Source organism: Telopea speciosissima, chromosome 11 (genome assembly GCF_018873765.1).
Source record: "Telopea speciosissima isolate NSW1024214 ecotype Mountain lineage chromosome 11, Tspe_v1, whole genome shotgun sequence".
Classification (NCBI taxonomy): Eukaryota; Viridiplantae; Streptophyta; class Magnoliopsida; order Proteales; family Proteaceae; genus Telopea; species Telopea speciosissima.
Window position 1 is genome coordinate 57,089,010 of NC_057926.1, and position 21,435 is coordinate 57,110,444.

The 21,435-nt window shown below is 38.4% G+C and overlaps 1 protein-coding gene across 2 annotated transcripts in view; it reads left to right on the plus strand.

Annotated features, from left to right (window-relative positions):
• LOC122646175 (vacuolar protein sorting-associated protein 54, chloroplastic) overlaps positions 1 to 21,435 on the plus strand; it is a 130,514-nt gene that overhangs the window by 93,562 nt on the left and 15,517 nt on the right. Inside the window, exons 14-18 of one of the 2 annotated variants that reach the window (XM_043839668.1) lie at positions 5,140 to 5,219; positions 11,754 to 11,915; positions 12,111 to 12,178; positions 13,374 to 13,454; positions 13,573 to 13,833. In XM_043839668.1, coding sequence (XP_043695603.1) covers positions 5,140 to 5,219; positions 11,754 to 11,915; positions 12,111 to 12,178; positions 13,374 to 13,454; positions 13,573 to 13,708 — 527 coding nt within the window. In that variant the 3' untranslated portion in view covers positions 13,709 to 13,833. The remainder of the gene's footprint in view (positions 1 to 5,139; positions 5,220 to 11,753; positions 11,916 to 12,110; positions 12,179 to 13,373; positions 13,455 to 13,572; positions 13,834 to 21,435) is intronic. The other variant, XM_043839669.1, reaches the window with a different exon arrangement.

The window sequence follows — 21,435 nt, forward strand, 5'->3', positions numbered from 1 at the left end:
TGGCTTCCAATTCTAAGGAGTTCAAGGAGAAAGTTACTGGTTATATAAGAAACCAGTGGGTTTTTTTTTTGTGTACCGATATAAGATCTGTCAGTTGGGCCATCCCTTGGTATGGTGGTGATAGCTCAAGGTGCCGGCATGGAGACACGGGATAGTTGTCAAAGAGTTGCCTAGGCATCCAAGCACCTTGGTCGCCTTGCGTCCAGGCCCCCTCCAACACCTTGGGTCGCTCAAAAATCTTGACAACTGTGAGACAGGTTTGAGTCTGTGGGTGTCCACTTCATGCAAAAATGCCTAGTAGTAGTACTTACTGTCTGACTCCAGCTCACCACCCTCAGGGGCCCTGTGAAAACAGGATTTTTATAGGGTTACATCCTTTTTATGTAGATCTATATGGTTTTTGTACTTGGCCTGCATGGTATGGAAGGCTCCTTTTGTTTCTCAGAGCCCATCAAATTCCTTTCATTTTACGTGGTGACAAATTTATGCCTCTGGGTTTTAGTTTTACCAACTTCAGAAATCGGTTTGACAGACAATAAATCTCAGGGAAGCATGCACTTGGTTTCTCTATATTCAAATTCCTTTTGTTTCTCAGAGCCCATCAAATTCCTTTAATTTCATAGTTCGAGAACTCACGAGATCTCGGCGAGTTTCTCGGTTTTTTGAGAAACTGAGACGAGTTGGCATACGAGTTGCAAAAGTGCAACAACTCGACCGAGATCTCGCCGAGTTCTCGAGATCTCGAGATCTTGGTGGAAAATCTTGGTATACAGACACCTATCTATGCAAACCTTGGTATACAGACACTTATTTAGGCCAGGAACTAAGATAGACACTTATTTATGCCTAATATCATTTAAGTAAATGAAATACAAATACAAAAGTAAATGTTTTTGTATTTGTATTTCATTTACTTTTGTATTTGTATTTCATTTACTTAAGATATTATTCATAAATAAGCAAATACCCCCCTATTTGAATCCAATAAAAATAGTAAAAAAATCAAATTCCAAAAGGAAAAAAAGTCAACCCCCCAGTTCAAGAACAAAAACTGGATTTTCGGCAGTAGGTGCAATTTTCAACTCTCTAATGCTGGGGTTTTTCTCAAATCTGAAAATACCATAAATCTTAATATGGTAAAACATTGCTAAAAACCAAAAGTGCGGTAAAATATTCATTTGTTTTGATGTCCAAGAAATTATTTTCATTTAGAGCAATTTTGACAGCATTCGTGCACACCAAATTAAGTTTGACCAGTACATAATTCCTATTTGGACATTTTTTTGGTAAAATCTGATAGTGCCATTGTGTTTAAATGGCCTAAAATAGGTTGAATACCAAGTTGCAGACCCAAACTAGGTCTAAATCCCACTGAGTTGAGGCTTCGAGTTGGAAAAGAAAAATGCACCAACTCGGCGAGATCTCGACTCGACTTGGTTTTTCAAGGGACCGAGTTGGTACCGAGTTCCGAGTTTTAGTAACTTGTTTAATTTTACGTGGTGACAAATTTATGCCTTTGGGTTTTAGTTTTACCAACTTCAGAAATCGGTGTGACAGAATATAAAGATCAGGGAAGTATGCACTTGGTTCGCTATGTTCAATTCAAATGGGTCACAATCTCATGAAACTGTAGCTGTAAACCCAACGAATGTTTGGCATTTATATCTTCATACTTTTTCCAGCCATTGGGTATACAAAGTTATGCTGTGAAAGTTTGTTCATTTGGTTAAATATTTTGCCAGTGGTCATGGGACTGTTGATCTTGCTGATTTATATGACTAGACTTTTACCACAAGTCCTCCAATTGATGAAATCATTAACTTACAATGATTTAGTAATAATTTAGGAGAGTCCCTTGTGCTGAACTTGTTGGCTTTTCACTGAGGATAAATGAATAAATAATCCTAACCGCCAGCATTGATGATCTCATGTATTAGATCTCAGAGATTCAATCAATACTAACTACCCAGTAGTAGAGTTAGGAAATTCTTTAATTTTTTAGCTCCTAAATTCTGGAATCACTACCAAATGTTGAAGAAGATTCTTGAAAGATGTAACGTTTGATACAATGTGAATGCCATGTTACTTGTTATTGCTTTATAAAAGGTAGAATAGGATTCATGCACATATCTTCTTTTTGTTTTCATCTAGAAGGAATGAGAGGGAAACTTTTCTGCTGAGTATGTTGAGATCCCTTTTATTTTTTCCTGGGGGGGGGGGTATGGGGGTGAGACAAACAACTTCTTTTATTAAAAATAAAAAGATGGAATACATTATTATTGTACAACAATAAAAACACCAACCTGGAAATGTTGGTAGGAAGTAGGAACTAATGTAGTCCTAGGCGGCAGGGAGACCAGCTAGGAGCCAAAGATTCAGGATCTGCTATGAACAGGCAGTACGAATAGGGCAGAAATAGGTTTTAGGTCAAAATTAGGGTTAGGGTTAGGTTAGGGCTTGAGGGTATGGTTATGCTAGGCAGGTGTAGGGGAATCTATCAGTGAATAGGTTAGGGTTTGAGGGTATGGTTATGCACTTATGCTAGGCAGGTGTAGGGGAATCTATCAGGGAAGGTCCAGTGATGTTTGGAGAGCTGGAAGTAAGAGAATTCAAAGGACAGCGGGTTAGGGTTTTGGGTCTTTAAAAAGATGGAAGTGATGGAATCTAGGGTTTAGAGTCAAGGGATGGGCCTAGAGTTAGGATCGAGTACTAATGGGGTTGTGAGTGAAGTTTGGTTAGGTTAGGGTAGGGTTTTGATGGCTGGAATTAGCTGTACAGAAAGTTACGGTTTTGGGGTTTAATGGGGAATGAGGGAACCTAGGGTTTGTCTGGGACTTTGGGGACCAAACTCAGATCGAGTTTCCCAATTGAGGAGGGGAAGATTCGATCCAAATTTGGGTAGAATGTGATGGCTGAATTGGTCTGTGCAGGTTTTAGGGTTTTGGGTTTTGAATTTGAGATGGGAGAAATTAGGATTTTGATGATGGGTTTGGGGCAGAAGCTAGGATTGAGTGTAGGGGGTATGATGGAGATGTTATGGTCAATGTTTGATGAGATTTGGGTTGTTGGTTAGGTCTGTGGGTAACTTAGGGTTATGGAAAATTGAAAAACAAAAAGGGGGAAAACTTAAGGTTAGGGCAGTAGAGGATTAGAAGAAGAAAAATGGGGTTGGGGATATCTCAGACTTACTTGGATGCAGAGAATGATCGGCAGCAGCATGAAATAGCTGTAGCTTGAATAAAAATTGGAACTTGGAACTTGAAACTAGAACTTGAATAGAACCACTCGGGCTTCACACTGCAGAGTGTCGATTGTATCAGACTCCAATCCCACCAACGAACCACCCGGGCTTCACACCGCAAGGTGTAGATTGGATCACACACCAATCCCACCTTGCTTTGATCATTCACAAAGCATATCTTCAGGAGAAGAAAAGTTGCAGTAGCTTGCAAGAGAGAAATTTCATAAACAGTGAGGTAAAGAGGAGCCCCACGGTTTGCTTTTATTTATAATGGCCAAAGGCTTAAATTCCTACGCAGCCTAGGAATAATAAATCCTAGGCTGAGTCTAAATACAAAACACTCCCTCTCTAAGATTCGTGTAGAGGTGTGGACCCTAAAATATGACTTAAGTTAAAAGGATTCTATCCTAAGAGAATATTCTAAAATCACTTAAATTGTACCAGTGGTTCAACCAGTTCAGTTTAAGACACTAAAACATGAAAATAAACTAAGTATAGGGCTAATCCCGTATGCAACTTATGTACCCATATTTTAAGCCCATTAAAGTGGCCTATTACGTAGAAAACCCATGGGATCAAAGGCCCAACATGTTCATAACCCAACCCTAGACTTATTTCTAGGGAAAGAAACCCAATTTGGTGATAAACCTGCATGAGGAACTACATAACAGAACTGCACAACAACCTGAATATGTGAAGATGCTAATAACTGACAGGAAACTGGATGGGAGGCAAATGAATTTTGACGTAACAATTAGCATTAACTAAATTCACTCATTTTAAAAGTTCATTCTGGCATGCTCAAACAGGTTAACTATGTTTGTGGCTACTTTTTCTTAGGAAATCTTAATACCACCTTGAAGTTTATATCAGACTGTTTGTGTAGATTAAAATTACTCAGTTGATTCGCATGAATGAACCTATTTGTATGGAAAGGAATATAGATTTTCGCCATTTATAGTTATCATCCATGCACTAATTTATTTAAGCTTGTCTAGATGTAATTATAAATTGACGTGTAAGTTTATTGATTAATATTCGGGACGACACTCAGCACATTGGTTTCTGTTGTATTTCTAATGTTTCCCTATTTTTACCTTATAGGTTCTCTCTGACAAACACGACCTTTGGATTATCTAATTACTTTTTCTGCTCTTATAGGTGTATGCTATCAGCTCTATAGTTTTGACTCAAATATATACTTTTCCTCTTTCTGCTGTTGTTTTCCTGGATTTTCAAGAAGTTTCTCTTGGCTAGCTCTTTTGACATTTTTTCATTAGTCATTTTCCTTTTCCATCCCACTGCCTTTTCTTCTTGTTTATGTTTTGCAACGTCTCATCATCTGCAACAAAGTCTATCTGTTCAACATATTATCTTCCATTTACAGGTTTTTCCTTTGCTAACCTCAGTGGCTTACTTAGGTCTCCTGATCTGCTACTTTTGTCAGTATAAGGCCTATGTACTAGACTTAGCATGTCTCTTACCCTCTGTGCGATCGCTGTCTCTGCTGAATACTACTAGGAAAGGGCAAAGGGCGTACCCAGTGCATGAGGCTCCCGCCACTGCAGGGTCTGGGGAGGGTCATAATGTACGCAGCCTTACCCCTGCTTTCGCAGAAAGGCTATTTCCAGACTCGAATCCTTGACCACTTGGTCACAATGGAACAACCTTTACTGTTGCACCAAGGCTCTGCAAAATACTACTAGCAGTCTAGCATTATATTTAAAATGATGATTTGATTATATTCATATCTATTCAGCTTTTGATTTTTTTTTTTTGTAGTAATTTTTTTTTAACTGTTCTTCATTGTCTTCAGTTTGGATATTTTTTTTGCTTATTGTGTCATATCAAGTTTCAGATTTCATTCTTACATTGTATTTTTGTCTTCTGGAACAAAGAAATCAGACGTGTTCTTTTCCTCAAAATACCTGAGTCTCGTAAGGCACTGCTGTTGTCCGAGATTGATCGTGTAGCTAAGGTATGATGCCTTTAGACACTTCCCAGTTGATCTCATCGTGGTTGTACAGTTGTACTTCACTGATTAATTATTTTATGAGAACTCAATTCCAATGTTCTTTTTAGTTGCTTTGCCGTGGATGAAGAAACATTGTTTAGATTTTTGCATCAGATATGCAATCCTAAAAGGATATTTAGACAGAATAGATATTAACTCTAAAAGATGAAATTCGATGTTCTTTTGAAAGTGACTGATAAAATGACAAATAAAGTTGTCCAAACAGAAACTGTGTTTAATGCAGATGGCTAACAGATTTAATCATCAGTTAGCGTGAGATCATTGAGCTTCTGTTAAAATTTCTGGTAATGTAGTTCTAGATTGGTACAAGGCCAACTAAGAGCCAGTAAATCAGGATCTGTTACGAACTGGTGAACTGGCTAGGTCAAAAATAGGGTTTTTGGTGAAATTAGGGTTAGGGTTTGATGTATGGGTTATGTCAAGTCAAGGTAGGGGAGTCTATCAGTGAAGGTCCTGAGATGTTTTGATGCTTGGAAGGGTGTAAACTTGAATGGGCAGCAAATTAGGGTTAGGGTTTCAGGTTTTGGAATAGTGGAAAAGATGGATTTCTAGGGTTTAGCTGGACAAAAGTTAACCAAACTTGAATGGTTTTCTTAGGAGGGTATAAGGGATAATCGATCAGATTTGTAAACTGTTCTGAGGGTTGGTTTGGGCTCGGCAGAAACTAGGGTTTTGATTTTTGGTTTGGGATGGGGAGAATTAGGGTTTCAGTGGTTGGGATGGGCAGCAAGGGAGATCGAGTTCTCCTTATGGGCATGGGGTGTTGTGGTTGAAGTTTGATGAAGTTCTGATGGCTGGTTAGGTCTGTGGAGGATTTAAGGTATGGGAAAACTGAAAATAACACCAAAGGGAAAACTAGGGTTGGGGTTGTAGAGGATTAGAAGGAGGATGGGGATAGGGATGTCTCAAACTTACTGTAGTTGCAGATTACTCTTGGCAGTAGCTTGTTTGAGGATGAAACTTGAATAAAAATTGGATCTTTAACTAGAACTTCAAAGAAATCTTCAAGTAACTTGAAGGAGAGCTTCAAAAGAACCACCCGAGCTTCACACCGCAAGGTGTCAATTGGATCAAACACCAATCCCACCAGCTTTGATCAAACACAAAGCAATTCTTCAAAGAAGAAACATAGTTGCAGAGCAGCAATAACAAATTTTCAAAAATTCAGAGGTGAGAAAAACTCCCCCACCGAATCCTTTATTTATAATGGCCAAAGGCCCAATTCCTATGCAGCCTAGGAGTGTAAATATGCTTAGCCGGCTAGCTCTAATATCACCTCCCTTGACTAATTCATGGGAAGTGTGGACCCAAAGAAAAACAATATTACATTAAATAAAAAAAAGGGTGACACTAAAACATGAAAATAAAATAATTATGGAGTTAATCCCGTATGCAACCTATATACCCCTACTTTAGACCCATAAAAGTGGCCTATTACATAAAAAAAACCATGGGACCAAAGGCCCAACATGCACAGAACCGAACCCTAGACTTATTCTGATGCAGGACAATCTTGGACCGGGCCGACCTAACTGCTGTACTACATTGGACCGACCCAAACCCAGTTGAACCGGGTCCAGTTTGAGTGTTTGGATCTAGTAGGATTTTAGGAAGTTTATTTTATTTGGGAAATTGTTATGTAATCTTTTATTTAAAGGTAGTTATTAGACACAGGGAAATTTCCAATTTGAGTTTTATTGGGTTTCTATTTTAGTTAGCCTGGTTTTAGTAAGCAATTAGGAGTCTTTAATTTTGGGTGTCTTTTATTTCTCTTTATATATGATGTAATTCCCCATAATTAGAGATATGCAAGAGTGAATTGAAAATTGAGCTTGTGCGAGTGCACCCCCCTCCTCCTTCTTCTCACGGCTTCTTCTCCCCCCTACTGCTGCTTCTTCTTCTTCTCCCCCCTGAAATTCTGATTTCTTTTTAACTTCTCTTCTTCTCCTATTCTGTCCCCCAATAACTGGTATCAGAGCAAAGATTCATCTCCTTCCCTGTCAATCGCTCTCATCTCTTTTTCCCTCTTCCCAAACTTCCTTTCCCATTACTGTTCTACGGTAACAGTAACCCCATCTCTTCTCCTTCGTTTTCTATTTTTCCCATTGCTGTTCTACCATTACAGCAATCTCCATCTTCTGCAGCACCTCTTCCCTTCTTTCTCTCCTTCAACTCCACTGAAACCCCAACGGCAACAAACCCTGCTATTCCCACCAAAAAAAAAAAAAAAACAGACTCACTCCTTCCGTTGAGCCATCCCACCCCTGCGATTCCTACAGACAAATCCCCAATCCCATCTCTTTTGATTTCCTGAGCATAACCCCAACCCACTATCACCCTTCAGCCAGAACCAAACAAAAAAAAAAAAAAAAGAGAGTGCGTGACAGAGAAAGAAGAATAGAAGAGAGGGCAGAGACAGTACAGAACAAAGAAACATTACATACCTGGCTTCTGGTGTCCCGACTTCCCGCTGCGATTCAACGCCCTCAGTCGTAGTCACCGTCTTCCCCTTGGAGTCGAAGTCGCACACTGGTTCTTCGATTCTGCCAAAGGTCCCTTCCTTCCGCCATTTTTGCACTGTTAGTAACAAAGTCCAACTCCCAACGGTAACTCCACCCACGATCCGACTTTTGTCTCTTTTCTTTATTTATTTTTATTTCCTAAACTACCCTCACCCTTTTGTCCAATGATAACTTACCCTTTATTTTCCTTTTATTCCAAGTATACCCTTCCATCTCTCACGTGTCATTCAGAATTTTAGTTGAATCTCCATAATTACAAATCTGCCATCCATTTAGCAATTTCAGTTTAATTACAATTCTGCCACCGTCCTTATAACCTTCATTGTATTTACAATTGTGCTATCAATGTTCTCCAAACAACCACCCAACCGAATTCTTTTAGTTACAATCCACCAGCTGCTCTATCCTATAACTGTGAAAGCGTTGCATCAAGTGTTTTCTCCTCATGGATTTGTTGACAAGATCAAGATCTTTCATCAGTCTGCTATTGTTTGTTAAGCTTTTGTCCAGTATTAGTCACTCCTGAGTGCTGTTTCAGCAAGGAATATTCTTCAAGGCCGTAATATTTATGATGATTGCTGTACACTGAACATTCAATTTTCATGCCTAAGTGAGGTACAATTGAACTACAAACGGTTAACAGGTTTCACGAACACATCCGTGCCTTCAGAATAGAAAGACAGGAAAACTATGATTGAAGCATCACCGATTGAATCACTTCCAGGAGATTCTATTGCACTGACAGACAACTCTACTGAAGATGTCTCTGTTAAAGAGATTCAAGTCGACAAAGTTGAAGCACCAAAAGATGAGCCGAATGTATTAACACAAGTGGAAGAACAAATTGAAACTGGACGTGATGATCGAGATGAACTGAACGGTCCGATCAAGGTTGCAACCGAAGAGCCGATCTTTTGTCCAATTGCAGTGGTAAAACCCCGCAATCGGATTCCAATCAAAATCATATCGTTTGTTGGCGACCATCAAGAGATCATAATGGCTGATTGGGAGATGTGCGGGATCACCGTTCCAACTAAGCTTTTGATGGTGGATGCTGATCGAGTAGTGCTGATCCTTTCCTTCTTTAAAACTCATGGGCGAGTTGATGCATGGCAATCTTGGACCGGGCCGACCCAACTGGTGTACTACATTGGACCGACCCAAACCTAGTTGAACCGGGTCCATTTGAGTGTTTGGATCTAGTAGGATTTTAGGAAGTTTATTTCATTTGGGAAATTGCTATGTAATCTTTTATTTTAAGGTAGTTATTAGACACATGGAAATTCCCAATTTTGAATTTCAGGGGGGAGAAGAAGAAGAAGCAGCAGCAGCAGCAGCAGGGGGGAGAAGAAGCCGTGAGAAGGAGGGGGGGGGGGGTTGCACTCGCACAAGCTCAATTTTCAATTCATTCTTGCATATCTCTAATGATGGGGAATTACATCATATATAAAGAGGAATAAAAGGCACCCAAAATTAAAGACTCCTAATTACTTACTAAAACCAGTCTAACTATAATAGAAAACAAATAAAACTCAAATTGGAAATTTCCCTGTGTCTAATAACTACCTAAATTAAAAGATTACATAACAATTTCCCAAATAAAATAAACTTCCTAAAATCCTACTAGATCCAAACACTCAAACTGGACCCGGTTCAACTGGGTTTGGGTCGGTCCAATGTAGTACACCAGTTGGGTCGGCCCGGTCCAAGATTGTCCTGCATCATATTCCTAATAAAACAAGCCTATTTTGGTGATGAATCTGCATCATCCGGCTTGTAACCCAAGGGATTAGGGTTTCTTACTTTTCTGTGTTTGGGCCTTCACTTTTGTTTTTTTTTTTCTACTATGGAGAGAGTTGCAGCTATTGAAAGAAAAATATTCAAGATCGGGTTTAAAGTCTGATTTTTTGAGAATGGTATTGGAAGTGTTAAGCCCACCAACATGGTTGGTTTTGCTTTAATGGTCTTGGTTGAGCTTGAAGCTTTCGTGCAGGAAGTGGTCTCAGCTTTAGACCCAGTTAAGAGGGTCACATCCTAGCAACACTATTAGGTGCATGTTTGGTTCTAATTCTAAAATTCATTCTGGTCGACAATTAGAATTGGCGCCTAGACATACACGTTTGGCTCTAATTCTGGAATGAATTCTGAGAATTAGGCCAGAAAAATAAGTGAGGGCACCCAAGAGAACAATTTTGGAGAACTTAAAATTGCATTCTCGCAAATCTGCACTGAAGTGTTTAAAGATCGACAAGCATTGTGCATGCTTAACTGGGGCATTTTTGTCATTTCTTGGTTAAAACATAAGAAATAGAAGAAAACCATCCTAATAAGAGGTTCTTTCGTCAATCGTTGGAGGAGAGAGTAGACACAAATAGTGCATCTAAACACAATTCTCCATTTCTGAGAATTGGAGCTGGAAATGCAATCATGAGAATTTTCCTGAATTGGCTGAGTTGAGGATTAGATCCAAATGTGCCCTAAGAATGTGCCCTAATAAGGAAAACCAGAAAATCGTTTCGTAGACTTGCATAGTTGCTGAGAAACTCACAACATTGTTTGATTTGTTTCCTCTCGCAATAAATTTGTGTTATTCATAAAAAAAAAAAAGGAAAATTGTGCACCTGAAGCTGAGAATCAGTTCCACTGGGAGTTGTTGGCCTATGTGATCATAATAGATTTGAAATATTCATGCAGCTCAGAGTTCCCTTGAGATGGGTTTGAAAGGAATTTCCTGATGCTTTAAGTTAGTTGACACTCCCCCACTCCCAATAGAAGAAAGGGAAAAAACGAGAAATTATTTGTTTCATTTTGAAATTAATCAGTCTATCCAATGGAGTCTAATTACCTTTGGTTATTGGGCTTTGGTGGGTGTTTGTTAATGCAAACTAAGGTTCAAGAAGAACATGTTTTCTTTGTTGATGTATACATTTATGTTGCCCTTACCTAACAGTTTCAGCTTTTAGGATAAGCGGCAGCGAACATGGTATTAGAGCAGGGGCTCGAGTGTTCGACTCCTGGGAAGTGCAACGGGTGTCCCAACATTTTTTCCCCCTCAGTGCCATCTGGAGCACGCGGGTGTGTCACGTGCAAGGACCAAGCAATGACAGGCCTGCATTTTCCGGGGGATGCGTTGATGCATATATTTACGTTGCCCTTACCTTTAGTTTGAGCTTTTAGGATTATTGGTAGTGAACATTCTTATGAGCCGAACATTTGTTTCTTGAATACTGATTTGGAAGCTCTATCTGTGAGCTTTCTATTTGTGGCGCCATTCCCATTCTTCTTTTTAACTAAGAAATGGGAAGTTCAGAAATCAACTTTCTATATTTGGTCCATCTATGTGTTTTTGCCAAATTGTTGAGAGTTGGAATTCACCGGTACATATGATCTACAGACTAGTTCATTTGGCTCATTTCTGAGCAATGTTCAGTGTCTTTTGTGGTATCTGCTTTTATTGATTTCCATCTTTTAGAGGCCATTGCTTGGAGCAATGGTAAAAGGTTCAGGTTGCCAGGGTAAATCCCAGGTTTGAGTTTTCTGAGCAGCCACTTTGCGCAAAAAATGCCAAAGGTTAGGACCGTCTCTAAACTCACCCTCCCAGGACCCTGCATAGATGGGACCAGCTCTGGGTGATGGCCCTATTGATTTACATCTTTCTTTTGATGTATGCTAGCATTCTAACTTAACCTATTTGGACTATCCATGTTTTGTTTTTTAGATTGGTTTCACATGATTTGGAGATATTTTTTATTATTTTATTTTCAGATAACTTTCTATATAACTTATTATTTACTTATTTCGTACACATTTTCTCTATGGATATTTTCATCGTTAGAATTCCAAAATTTCTAGAAACTTCTATGTGGATGTATGTGTTTGATGGTTTGTTTTAAGCATGTAGGCAGTTCAGTTATTCATTTGGAAATTCTTTCTTTTCAATTGTTCAAAATTGCAGGATTACAAGGTTCATCGTGATGAGATACATACAAAGCTAGTCCAGATAATGAGGGAAAGATTGCTGGTACATTTACGTGACTTGCGTCGAATTGTTGAGAGTTGGAATAGACCAGAGGACAATGATGTACAGCCCAGTCAGTTTGCTAAGTCCTTAACCAAGGTACAGTGCTGTTTGTATTTTCTGCCTTAATTTGTGCTCTTCTTTTGTTTGATCTGTGCCAAACTTCTTTCTTTTCTTTCTGTAGTTTTTGTTTTTGTTTTTGTTTTTTTTTTTCTGTTGGGGGGGCGGGGGTTGGGGGTGGAAGGATGTTTAACCAGTTAGTACTGATTGGCTGTTAGTTTTTTGTATCTACAGGAAGTTGGCTTTCTTCAACGCGTCTTATCTCGAACTCTGCATGAAGCAGATGTTCAAGCAATTTTCAGGTGAGGTGTGAGATTAAGGTGATAAATATTGAAATTTCTATTTCCCAGTGTGAACATTATACAGTCATATTATATACAGTGCTTGCTGTTATTATGACCAGTTGGCCGTTTTGGAAATATCCCAAATTTCAGGTTGCATTTTCCCCCTTTTTTCTTGGGGTTTGGGGGTGGGGGTGGTTGTAAATTAGTTTCCTTTTTGTCATGACATATGCACTCCTTGAATAGAGAAAAGTTAGAGTTAGGTTCTGTATGTAAATCTTTTCTGTCTGGGTCTAAATTGTGGGACGAATAGCTATCCTCCTTTCCTCCTGTTGTAGGAAATCAAATGGCCTTGTTGGAAACTGAGTTTGATTTTGTATGGGATACTTGGGGTTGCTTGCCTCACATATAACGATCCTGCACAGATGATGCCAGTTATTTTTAGGTTTCATTTTATAGGTTCCATGCCGCTGCCATAGAGGATTCAACACCCATCTAACTAGTCAGCCCAAGACAGGTAGGGTAAGTGCTTTGAAAGGGAATTCAAAGTGACGAAATGTTAATAAAAATCAATCCCACTTGATTTTATTATGGTGAAATGGCATTTTTGTAATTTTTGAAACTTTAAATTACATTTTGACTAGTTTCAGTGTTTGTTTTAGGCTGAAATTTGACCACTGAGATGGCTATGAGACCCCTATCACACTGCACACATCTAAGTCTGTCTTGTGGGAATACTACTTTGTGAAGTTTTGATTTTCCTAGAAACTATTAGGAGTTATCAATTGTGAATTGTGTTTGCTACTATTTGGAGTGTGATTGCCCTGAAGCCCAAGTGTTCTCCTAGGTTTTCTTCTTATAATCCTCATATCTTTTCCAGATTTTATGCAACTTCTCAACTAAATCCATCCAATCGCTTCACCTTACTCAACCTCAGCAGCAAAAACCTAACCTATAAAGCACAGGCAGAAAGGAGGTTATTCCTCCTTTCAGAAATTTCACTCTTTATTGCTGTAACTACCATCAGGTCCAGATGTAATCTATATTTCCTGGTTTTGCATTCTTAACTACACCTTATTCTTGGAGTACTCAGTTGGTCTATGTGAATCATGTGCGTATTCCATTGTTTCTGTTTAGACTTGAAATAAAGGAAAAGTTTAATCTCTAATGCTTATTTGATGATGCCTGCAACATAACACAATTTTGCTACTTGCAGGCAAGTGGTTCAAATTTTCCATTATCAAATTTCAGAAGCATTTTCACAGTTGGAGATTACCACTCCTCAAGCAAAGAAAAGGTACAGTGATCCTAGTCTACATCACATGGAAGTCAGATATTCTGCCCCTTTTTTTTCCCCCCTTCTCTCCTTGTGTTAGTTTTTAGTATACTAAAATGCCAATGTCTCAATGTACCAGGCTGCTTCGGGATATTCAACATATTCTTGGATGTATTCGCTCATTGCCGTCTGATAATATAAGTACAGATGGTGTGCCAAATTCCGGGGAACTTGATGAATTCTTGGCGCAAATGTTTGGACCCGAAGCAGGCTGAAGAATGTGTAAAGTAGCATAGCAGTATATCTGTATGAAGACTAACCAAATATGAAGGAAAAATTTTGAGGGGCATGCAAGGAATGAAATCCTTGGGCTACACTTGCTTTGTACAATTGAAGTAAGGTGATGTTATCTATGCCTGTTGAATTTTTCAAATAGTTCCAAATAGATATAATGCTAAAGTATGATGGGATGCTTCTTTGTTTTTGCATTAAGTACGTGATCCGCTTACAGTTTATTTTGTTGACTTTGTTGTTTATGTTCGATACTTTTGTTGTCTTTCAGTTCCTTCATACATTTGCAATGGTTGAGTTTGCCTCTGTGCATTGTCTTAGCTTGTAAATCCATCTTGTTCTCTCAAAAATCTCTCTGTTACCTATCAAAACCAAAAGGTGACCTGGTGGGCTATTTAGGACATAAATTAAATAAAACTAAGTAAAAAAATTGTGCACTACATATTCCATATTTGATTTTGTGGCTCTGGATAGTACTTAGAACTTAGAGGGTATACTTTATATGTCTTCTGAATGGAGACATGGAGTACGAAATCTGATTTGGAAAATTATGCAATGAAATGTGGTGAGGGCAACTACAATGTAGACTAGAAGTCATGCATATTTCCAAGCTGAGGAGGATGACACAATTACGTAAACTGAAACTAGAAATCTTGGTCATGCCTTGTAGTTTTGTTCATTTTGTAAGGTTCAGGAGCCATTTGGTTCATAGTTGTCAAGGCACCACCTAGGCGTCCAGGCGTTTGGTTGACTTGGGCGCCTTTGTCGCCTTGGCGGGCGCCTTGGATGCCTTGACCGCCTAGTTGGTGTCGCCTTTATTTTGGACCCTCTCCAACGCCTTGGGTCGCCTAGCCGCCGTGACAACTTTGATTTGGTTATGTGGGTGATTTAGGATTCTTTCTGCTATTCAGGACATAACTCGCAGTAAGAAACAACGAGGAATGAGAGGTTTTCATCATGGTTTATATGTGTTTTATCATTACCTGAAATCTAGTAAAGTATTTGATTATGGTTGTATCCATATTTTTATTGACTTCTTGATGATTAACTCGGACGAATATCATTTGGGGCAAGGACTTTGGTGTTCATATGCTACATACGGTAAATGATGACTTCTCTTTTTGATTAATAACAATGTTTTTCTTGTATATTTTTCGTAGTTGCAAAAGCATTTGCCATTAGTAGGCAACATAGAACAACAATCCATAGTGCACCACAACCCATACAGAACACCCCAGTATATTTGTGATCCCACAGCATGTATTCTTAGTTTAGACATTGGAGGACTGGTGTTGGATGGGGAATTGTTTGACCTTTGTCCCAGACTTTAACAGCTGTCTCTTGTAAGAAATTTGCAGTTGTTTTTGAGAACACTGATGATTCAGATGTGTAAAACCCCGTCATTAGAGGAGCTATGAAAGCGGGAAGTGGGTTTCAGTCTTGGAGTGTGCCAAGGAGAAGGTGGAAATATGTGGTAGGGGAAAAGTTGAGGGGTTTAATTGTTGAAATCTTCATACCAATCCATCTTAAGAAGGGAAGTGTAATGAAGGATTAGGTCACAGGTGTCCTAGTCTACAGTAGGAGCACAAATTCTGGCAAACAGTTGGTCTACACTTGGTTCCAGTAGTAAGTTAACAAGTTGCAAGAACCTATAGATCCACCAATCAGATGTACTTCGCACTAAAGTCGAGTGGAGTCTCCTTGAAGGGGGGAAATTTATCAAAATATCAGCCCAATCCATGGTTAGGAAGGCTGTTATCATGGGTCCAATCTGAAGTCATAATAGTGAAGATTTCTGGAATTGCAGGCTGCTGAAAGCCTGAAACTGGGTAACCCTGAAACCGAACTGAGTTGTGTGATAACAGAAATAACAGCTCTTAATGGAGGACAAAAGGGACACCAGGCTTCAATTTAGATCACCAAAGAACCACTGTTTGAGTTAAAATAATACCGCAAGCGTACGGGTCAATCGTAGCTACGGGTCGAACACGAGGAGATATACGCCACTTTATTTAACTAACTTAAAAGTAATGCAAAGTGAACCAAATTAAAGTGTTAAATTAAATTAATTAAATTAATGAAAATTAATGCATCCTAACTCATAAGCATCTAACAAAATTAAGGGATTAAATTGGCGTCCTAACACATGAGCATCTAACCTATCAGACTAACGCAAATTGAAAGGAATAAAAATACAGCCACACATAATAACCACATAAAAAGGAATAAGGGAATAAAAGTGCATCCACAAACCACAATCCTATAAAAAAAAATAAAAGAAATAGAGGGAGAAGAAGAAGAAGATAGAGAGAGATAGAGGAGAGGGAGAATGAGATTAAGGGTTTAGAGAATGAGATACCTTGATGTGCTTGAATACTTAAATAAACTCACCATGGCTTCCTCTTCTAAATCTCCATGTCTTGTCATCAACATAGGAACTTAGACTAGGAAGCTTTAAACTAAAACTATTACAACCATTAAACTAGACTTATGAAATCAAAACTAAGAACTTGAAATCAAAACTAAGAACTTAAGCCAAAAATAGGAAAAGAAGAGAAAATTTCACTAAGTGAATGAAGTAAAAATTACACTAAAAAACTGAATTAAAATTGAACTAAAAACTGAACTAAAAAACTAACTTCCTACAACCCAAAGGGCAAGCGGTATTTATAGGGGAAGAGAGGAGAAGAGAGAATGGGGAAGTGTAGGAGAAATATTCCCTAAGAAAAGAGAATATTCTCTTATCCTTCCTCTTTTACAATGCCTTGAATCCTAAGAAAAAAAGAAAAAAATAGAAAGAAGAAGAAGAGAAGATTATTTACATAGACCTTCTATTTTTAGAAAAGTAAATTTCTAATTCTAACAAGTGCTTCCTTTTCTTTGTAGATATCTTCTCCAAGCAATAAAATCAAAGCATCTTTGATTTTTCAACTTTCCATAGGTGAGAATATTTTTCAAAATAAGTCTATCCCAAGTAGAATTCCAGAAGTGCCCTTGAGAAGTTGGAGGAGAGAGAGAGTAAGGGTGATGACTAGGATTCCTTCAAGAATAAATAAAATACCCATTCTGTCCTTCAAGAAACGTAGAGCATGGGGTGCTTATATAGGCCTCACCATTATGTTCCTTGCAAAAATCACCCAAAATAGACCCAAATTTCGTCCAATTTGGAGTTTGGGAGCCCAAAATATCTCAAGTGGAAGTTGGACTGTCCAGAGCCCTCCAAATGGAATCTTTCAGGTACAAGAAATATAACTTCTAATAATTGCATTAAGGCCCCTGAAATCTGAACTTTCGCTTCACTTTATCCCCAGTCGACTGTCAATAATTATAAATAAACCCCTATAGACCATTTTCGTGTTTCGTTACTAACGCCGTAACTTCTTCGTTTCAACTCGAATCATGTGCCGTTTAAACCGCTACGAGTGACTCGATGGGCTACGCATCCAAGCCATTAACACCTTTAAACACCTTAAAAATATTTCCTTAGCATCATCTCCTCCATTTTCACAAGAATTCACCTAAAACGAAAAGCACAAGAAAACACCGAGTAACTCTGTCCAATATGGTAAAATGTATGCTTTATGCCCTAAGATTTCACACATAAATGTGCTCATCAGATTCCCCCACACTTGAACGTTACTTGTTCTCAAGTAAAGCAAAAGAAAAACTAATCTAGAATGCAGAAAATCCTAACTCACTTTCGTAGGAATCACGGTTGCACTTAGCATGTACAACAAGCCTTTGAACCCCTAGGTTACCCTAGTGGACGAGTTGTGTCTCGTGGGTGTTTGCAGTGAATATACACCCAAAATTCAATTGTAAATGAATGCTGTAAATTTTAATCATAGCATAAGTAGGGACAAGGCACATAATCCCAAAAATGTTCAACTAAAGATCAAGGAGCCAAAGGTTCCCCACACTTGAATTTTATCACCCCACATCAATTCAAGTAACAAGCATGCATCAAGTTCAAGGGATCTCCTCATATTTTCCGAACACTACTCACCTTCAAGTAAACCCCCATAGCATCGATGGAACCAAAGACTTAGGCATTGAGTATTGTTGACCATAATTTTTTTCCAGGCATTAAGGCAAAAGTTTTTTCTTTCTCAACCACAAACTCTATTTCTACTCCACTCTCGTTCTCGAATGACATGGTGGAGCATACACCGATACCCAAATACTTGGTAGCTTCGCTTTTTGCATATATGCATAAGACATTGAGACATTGATGCAAGAGTTTTTTTTTTTTTTGAGTTTCCTTCCAAGGAATTTCGATCAAGTCACCCTGCTTCAGGAGGCACAGTGCCCTGTTTAGTCCCAAGGAATTCCACTTTCTTTTCTATTTCTTGTTTTTTTTCTTTTTCTTTTTTTTCATTCACTTCCACTTTCATGCCTTGCCTTGTCACAAACAAATTGGTCTCAACTACTAGCCAAAAGATCAAAGGGTTCATAAAACACATAGAGGAATCTAGCCATCAAATGAAATAACGCTCATATTTTTCAATTCAATCCCTCTCACCGGATACAAACCAATTACCGTCCTTAAAAAGGGATTTTTTATTATTTTGCATGTTAGGACACCTAATTCCCTCTTTCTCTCGCTTTGCAATCAAAGAGACATATGCACAAAACCAAACTATTATCACAATCAAAATTCACCAATTAAGCCCAACATCCCCCCCACACTTAATTCATGCAGTGTCCTCAATGCATGCATAAAAGAAAGAATAAGGACAAGGGAGGAGATGAAGGGGCTTACAGGATATAATCAACAAAGTGGATCATGAAGAGTCATGAGCTCTACAAAAAGTGCTAGGAGCGCAACAGAAATCTCAATCCATGGCCAAAATGGAGAAATAGCTTGGACCTAAAACACTCGACCATGAATTTTAGTAAAGCGAGAAATAATATGGAAGTTAAGCGCAACGAGAAATATCCAATAAAAAATCTATCCTCATGGGACAAGTGGAAAATGAAAGCATTAAAACTCGTGCCATAAATCCGTCCCTCCTCTCCCATTTGCAAAGTAGAACACCTATCATTCTTTGAAAAACCAATCAAAAACGGATCACAATAAGCATAAAAAGGATTATGAATAACCTCATCTAAATAATCATAAAAAATTGAAGGTTTACTCAAATCAATCCTAGCAATACAACTATCCGCTCTTTGCATAACTTGGTTTGCCAAATAAGGATCATGGAAATATGCTTGAAAGGCATTATGACTGACATTGTCCTCCTCAATAAAATCGTCAAACCTAGGAGGTTTGGACAAATGAACATGTGAGACAATGAAATCCTCAAAATGACAATTATCTAAGTTTTCCAAAGAGAGATGGGGAGATCGAATTTCTTGGCTCTCTATGTTATCATGAAAGTCGGATTCTAAATCAATAAATTCACTAGGCTCACTAAAATCAAAAATTTCAGGCAAAAGGTGGACTTCCCCAAGTAGCTCATCAAACCTCGCTTCACTAATATCTTTAGGAGACTCAATCTCAACAAATAAATTGTCATGAAAAGCATCTTGTTGGGAGTGACTCTCATGAACCTCAAATTGGGGTGGTGGACTTTCAATATCATTAAACTGGGGATGGGATGGTTCAGGCTGACTAGGTAATGTACCCGTTTCCTCCTCCTGTAACATGGTTATCAGTTGAGAGAGTTGCTTCTCCATGGTATTTTGGCTTGTTGTGAGAAGGTCTATGTATTTCTCAAGCTCATTCGATCTGGCCTCCTCACCCATATTTTGAAACTCAAGGGGTTGGTGATATGGTTCAAGGAGAGGTGGTCCATTGAGATTTAATGGAGGGTTGGGCATTGGAGGACCAAACTGACCATGATATTGGAAATTGGGTGGTCCAATTTGGTTGTTCCATTGATCCCACAAGAAATCGGGATGATCACTCCACCCCTGATTGTAAGTGTCAAAAAAATTGTATTGAAATTGAGGACTCACATTCTCATCACCATAGCTACCCCCATAAAGATTAGGGCATCCTTCCATAACATGGATTGTCTGGGGAAGTGCCCAATCAAAATTTTCCGAAAGCCCATAGTTGGGTTGGGGAGCAAAATTGTACTGAGGTGGTGCAAAATTGTTCTCTATCTCACTACTTTTGGCCTCCTTAACCTGTTTAAACATTTCCTCCAAAATCATGGTTGCCTTAGCATAGGTCCATCTTTCCCCCAAAGTCTTATAAGGAAGTGTATCTCCCATTATTCTAAATTAACCACCTATCCCAAATTGAGGTCTCCCAAAAAAAAAAAAAAAAAGTTTAAAGAAAAATAAAATACTAGAAAAAAAAATACTAAAAACAAGAGGGAGCCCAAGGTAGATAGTGCATCTATCCCTCAAAAATCGAAACAATGGTTCCAAAGCTGTAAGATTGCCATATAGGTTGACAGCAAGGGAACCCGTATAGTCTTCACGAGCCACCTACGGGCGACTCCAAATGGATTCTGATGTAGGGTGGAAGACTACTATACATTTATGTTTCCAACGCTCTCAGTATGTCGCTTTCCTGTTATCAAGAGTGGTCACCTCCAAAGATAAGTCACATGCCAATCCAAACCACCCAACGAATCAAGGGGCACCAAGATTGGCTGGGTTTAGGCATATGAAGGACTTTAGATTGGGCGCACACTATTGAAACAGAAAAGAAACAAGAGGAGGTTTTCAAATTTTATTTTTTTATTTTTTATTTAAAAAAAAAAAAAAAGAGGAGAAAGAGAAGAACTAAAGCACTTCGAATTACTTAAAAATCAAAAAAATAAAGTGGTCAATAATCTCCCCGGCAACGGCGCCAAAAACTTGTTTGAGTTAAAATAATACCGCAAGCGTACGGGTCAATCGTAGCTACGGGTCGAACACGAGGAGATATACGCCACTTTATTTAACTAACTTAAAAGTAATGCAAAGTGAACCAAATTAAAGTGTTAAATTAAATTAATTAAATTAATGAAAATTAATGCATCCTAACTCATAAGCATCTAACAAAATTAAGGGATTAAATTGGCGTCCTAACACATGAGCATCTAACCCATCGGACTAACGCAAATTGAAAGGAATAAAAATACAGCCACACATAATAACCACATAAAAGGAATAAGGGAATAAAAGTGCATCCACAAACCACAATCCTATAAAAAAATAAAAGAAATAGAGGGAGAAGAAGAAGAAGATAGAGAGAGATAGAGGAGAGGGAGAATGAGATTAAGGGTTTAGAGAATGAGATACCTTGATGTGCTTGAATACTTAAATAAACTCACCATGGCTTCCTCTTCTAAATCTCCATGTCTTGTCATCAACATAGGAACTTAGACTAGGAAGCTTTAAACTAAAACTATTACAACCATTAAACTAGACTTATGAAATCAAAACTAAGAACTTGAAATCAAAACTAAGAACTTAAGCCAAAAATAGGAAAAGAAGAGAAAATTTCACTAAGTGAATGAATAAAAATTACACTAAAAACTGAATTAAAATTGAACTAAAAACTGAACTAAAAAAACTAACTTCCTACAACCCAAAGGGCAAGCGGTATTTATAGGGGAAGAGAGGAGAAGAGAGAATGGGGAAGTGTAGGAGAAATATTCCCTAAGAAAAGAGAATATTCTCTTATCCTTCCTCTTTACAATGCCTTGAATCCTAAGAAAAAAAAAAAATAGAAAGAAGAAGAAGAGAAGATTATTTACATAGACCT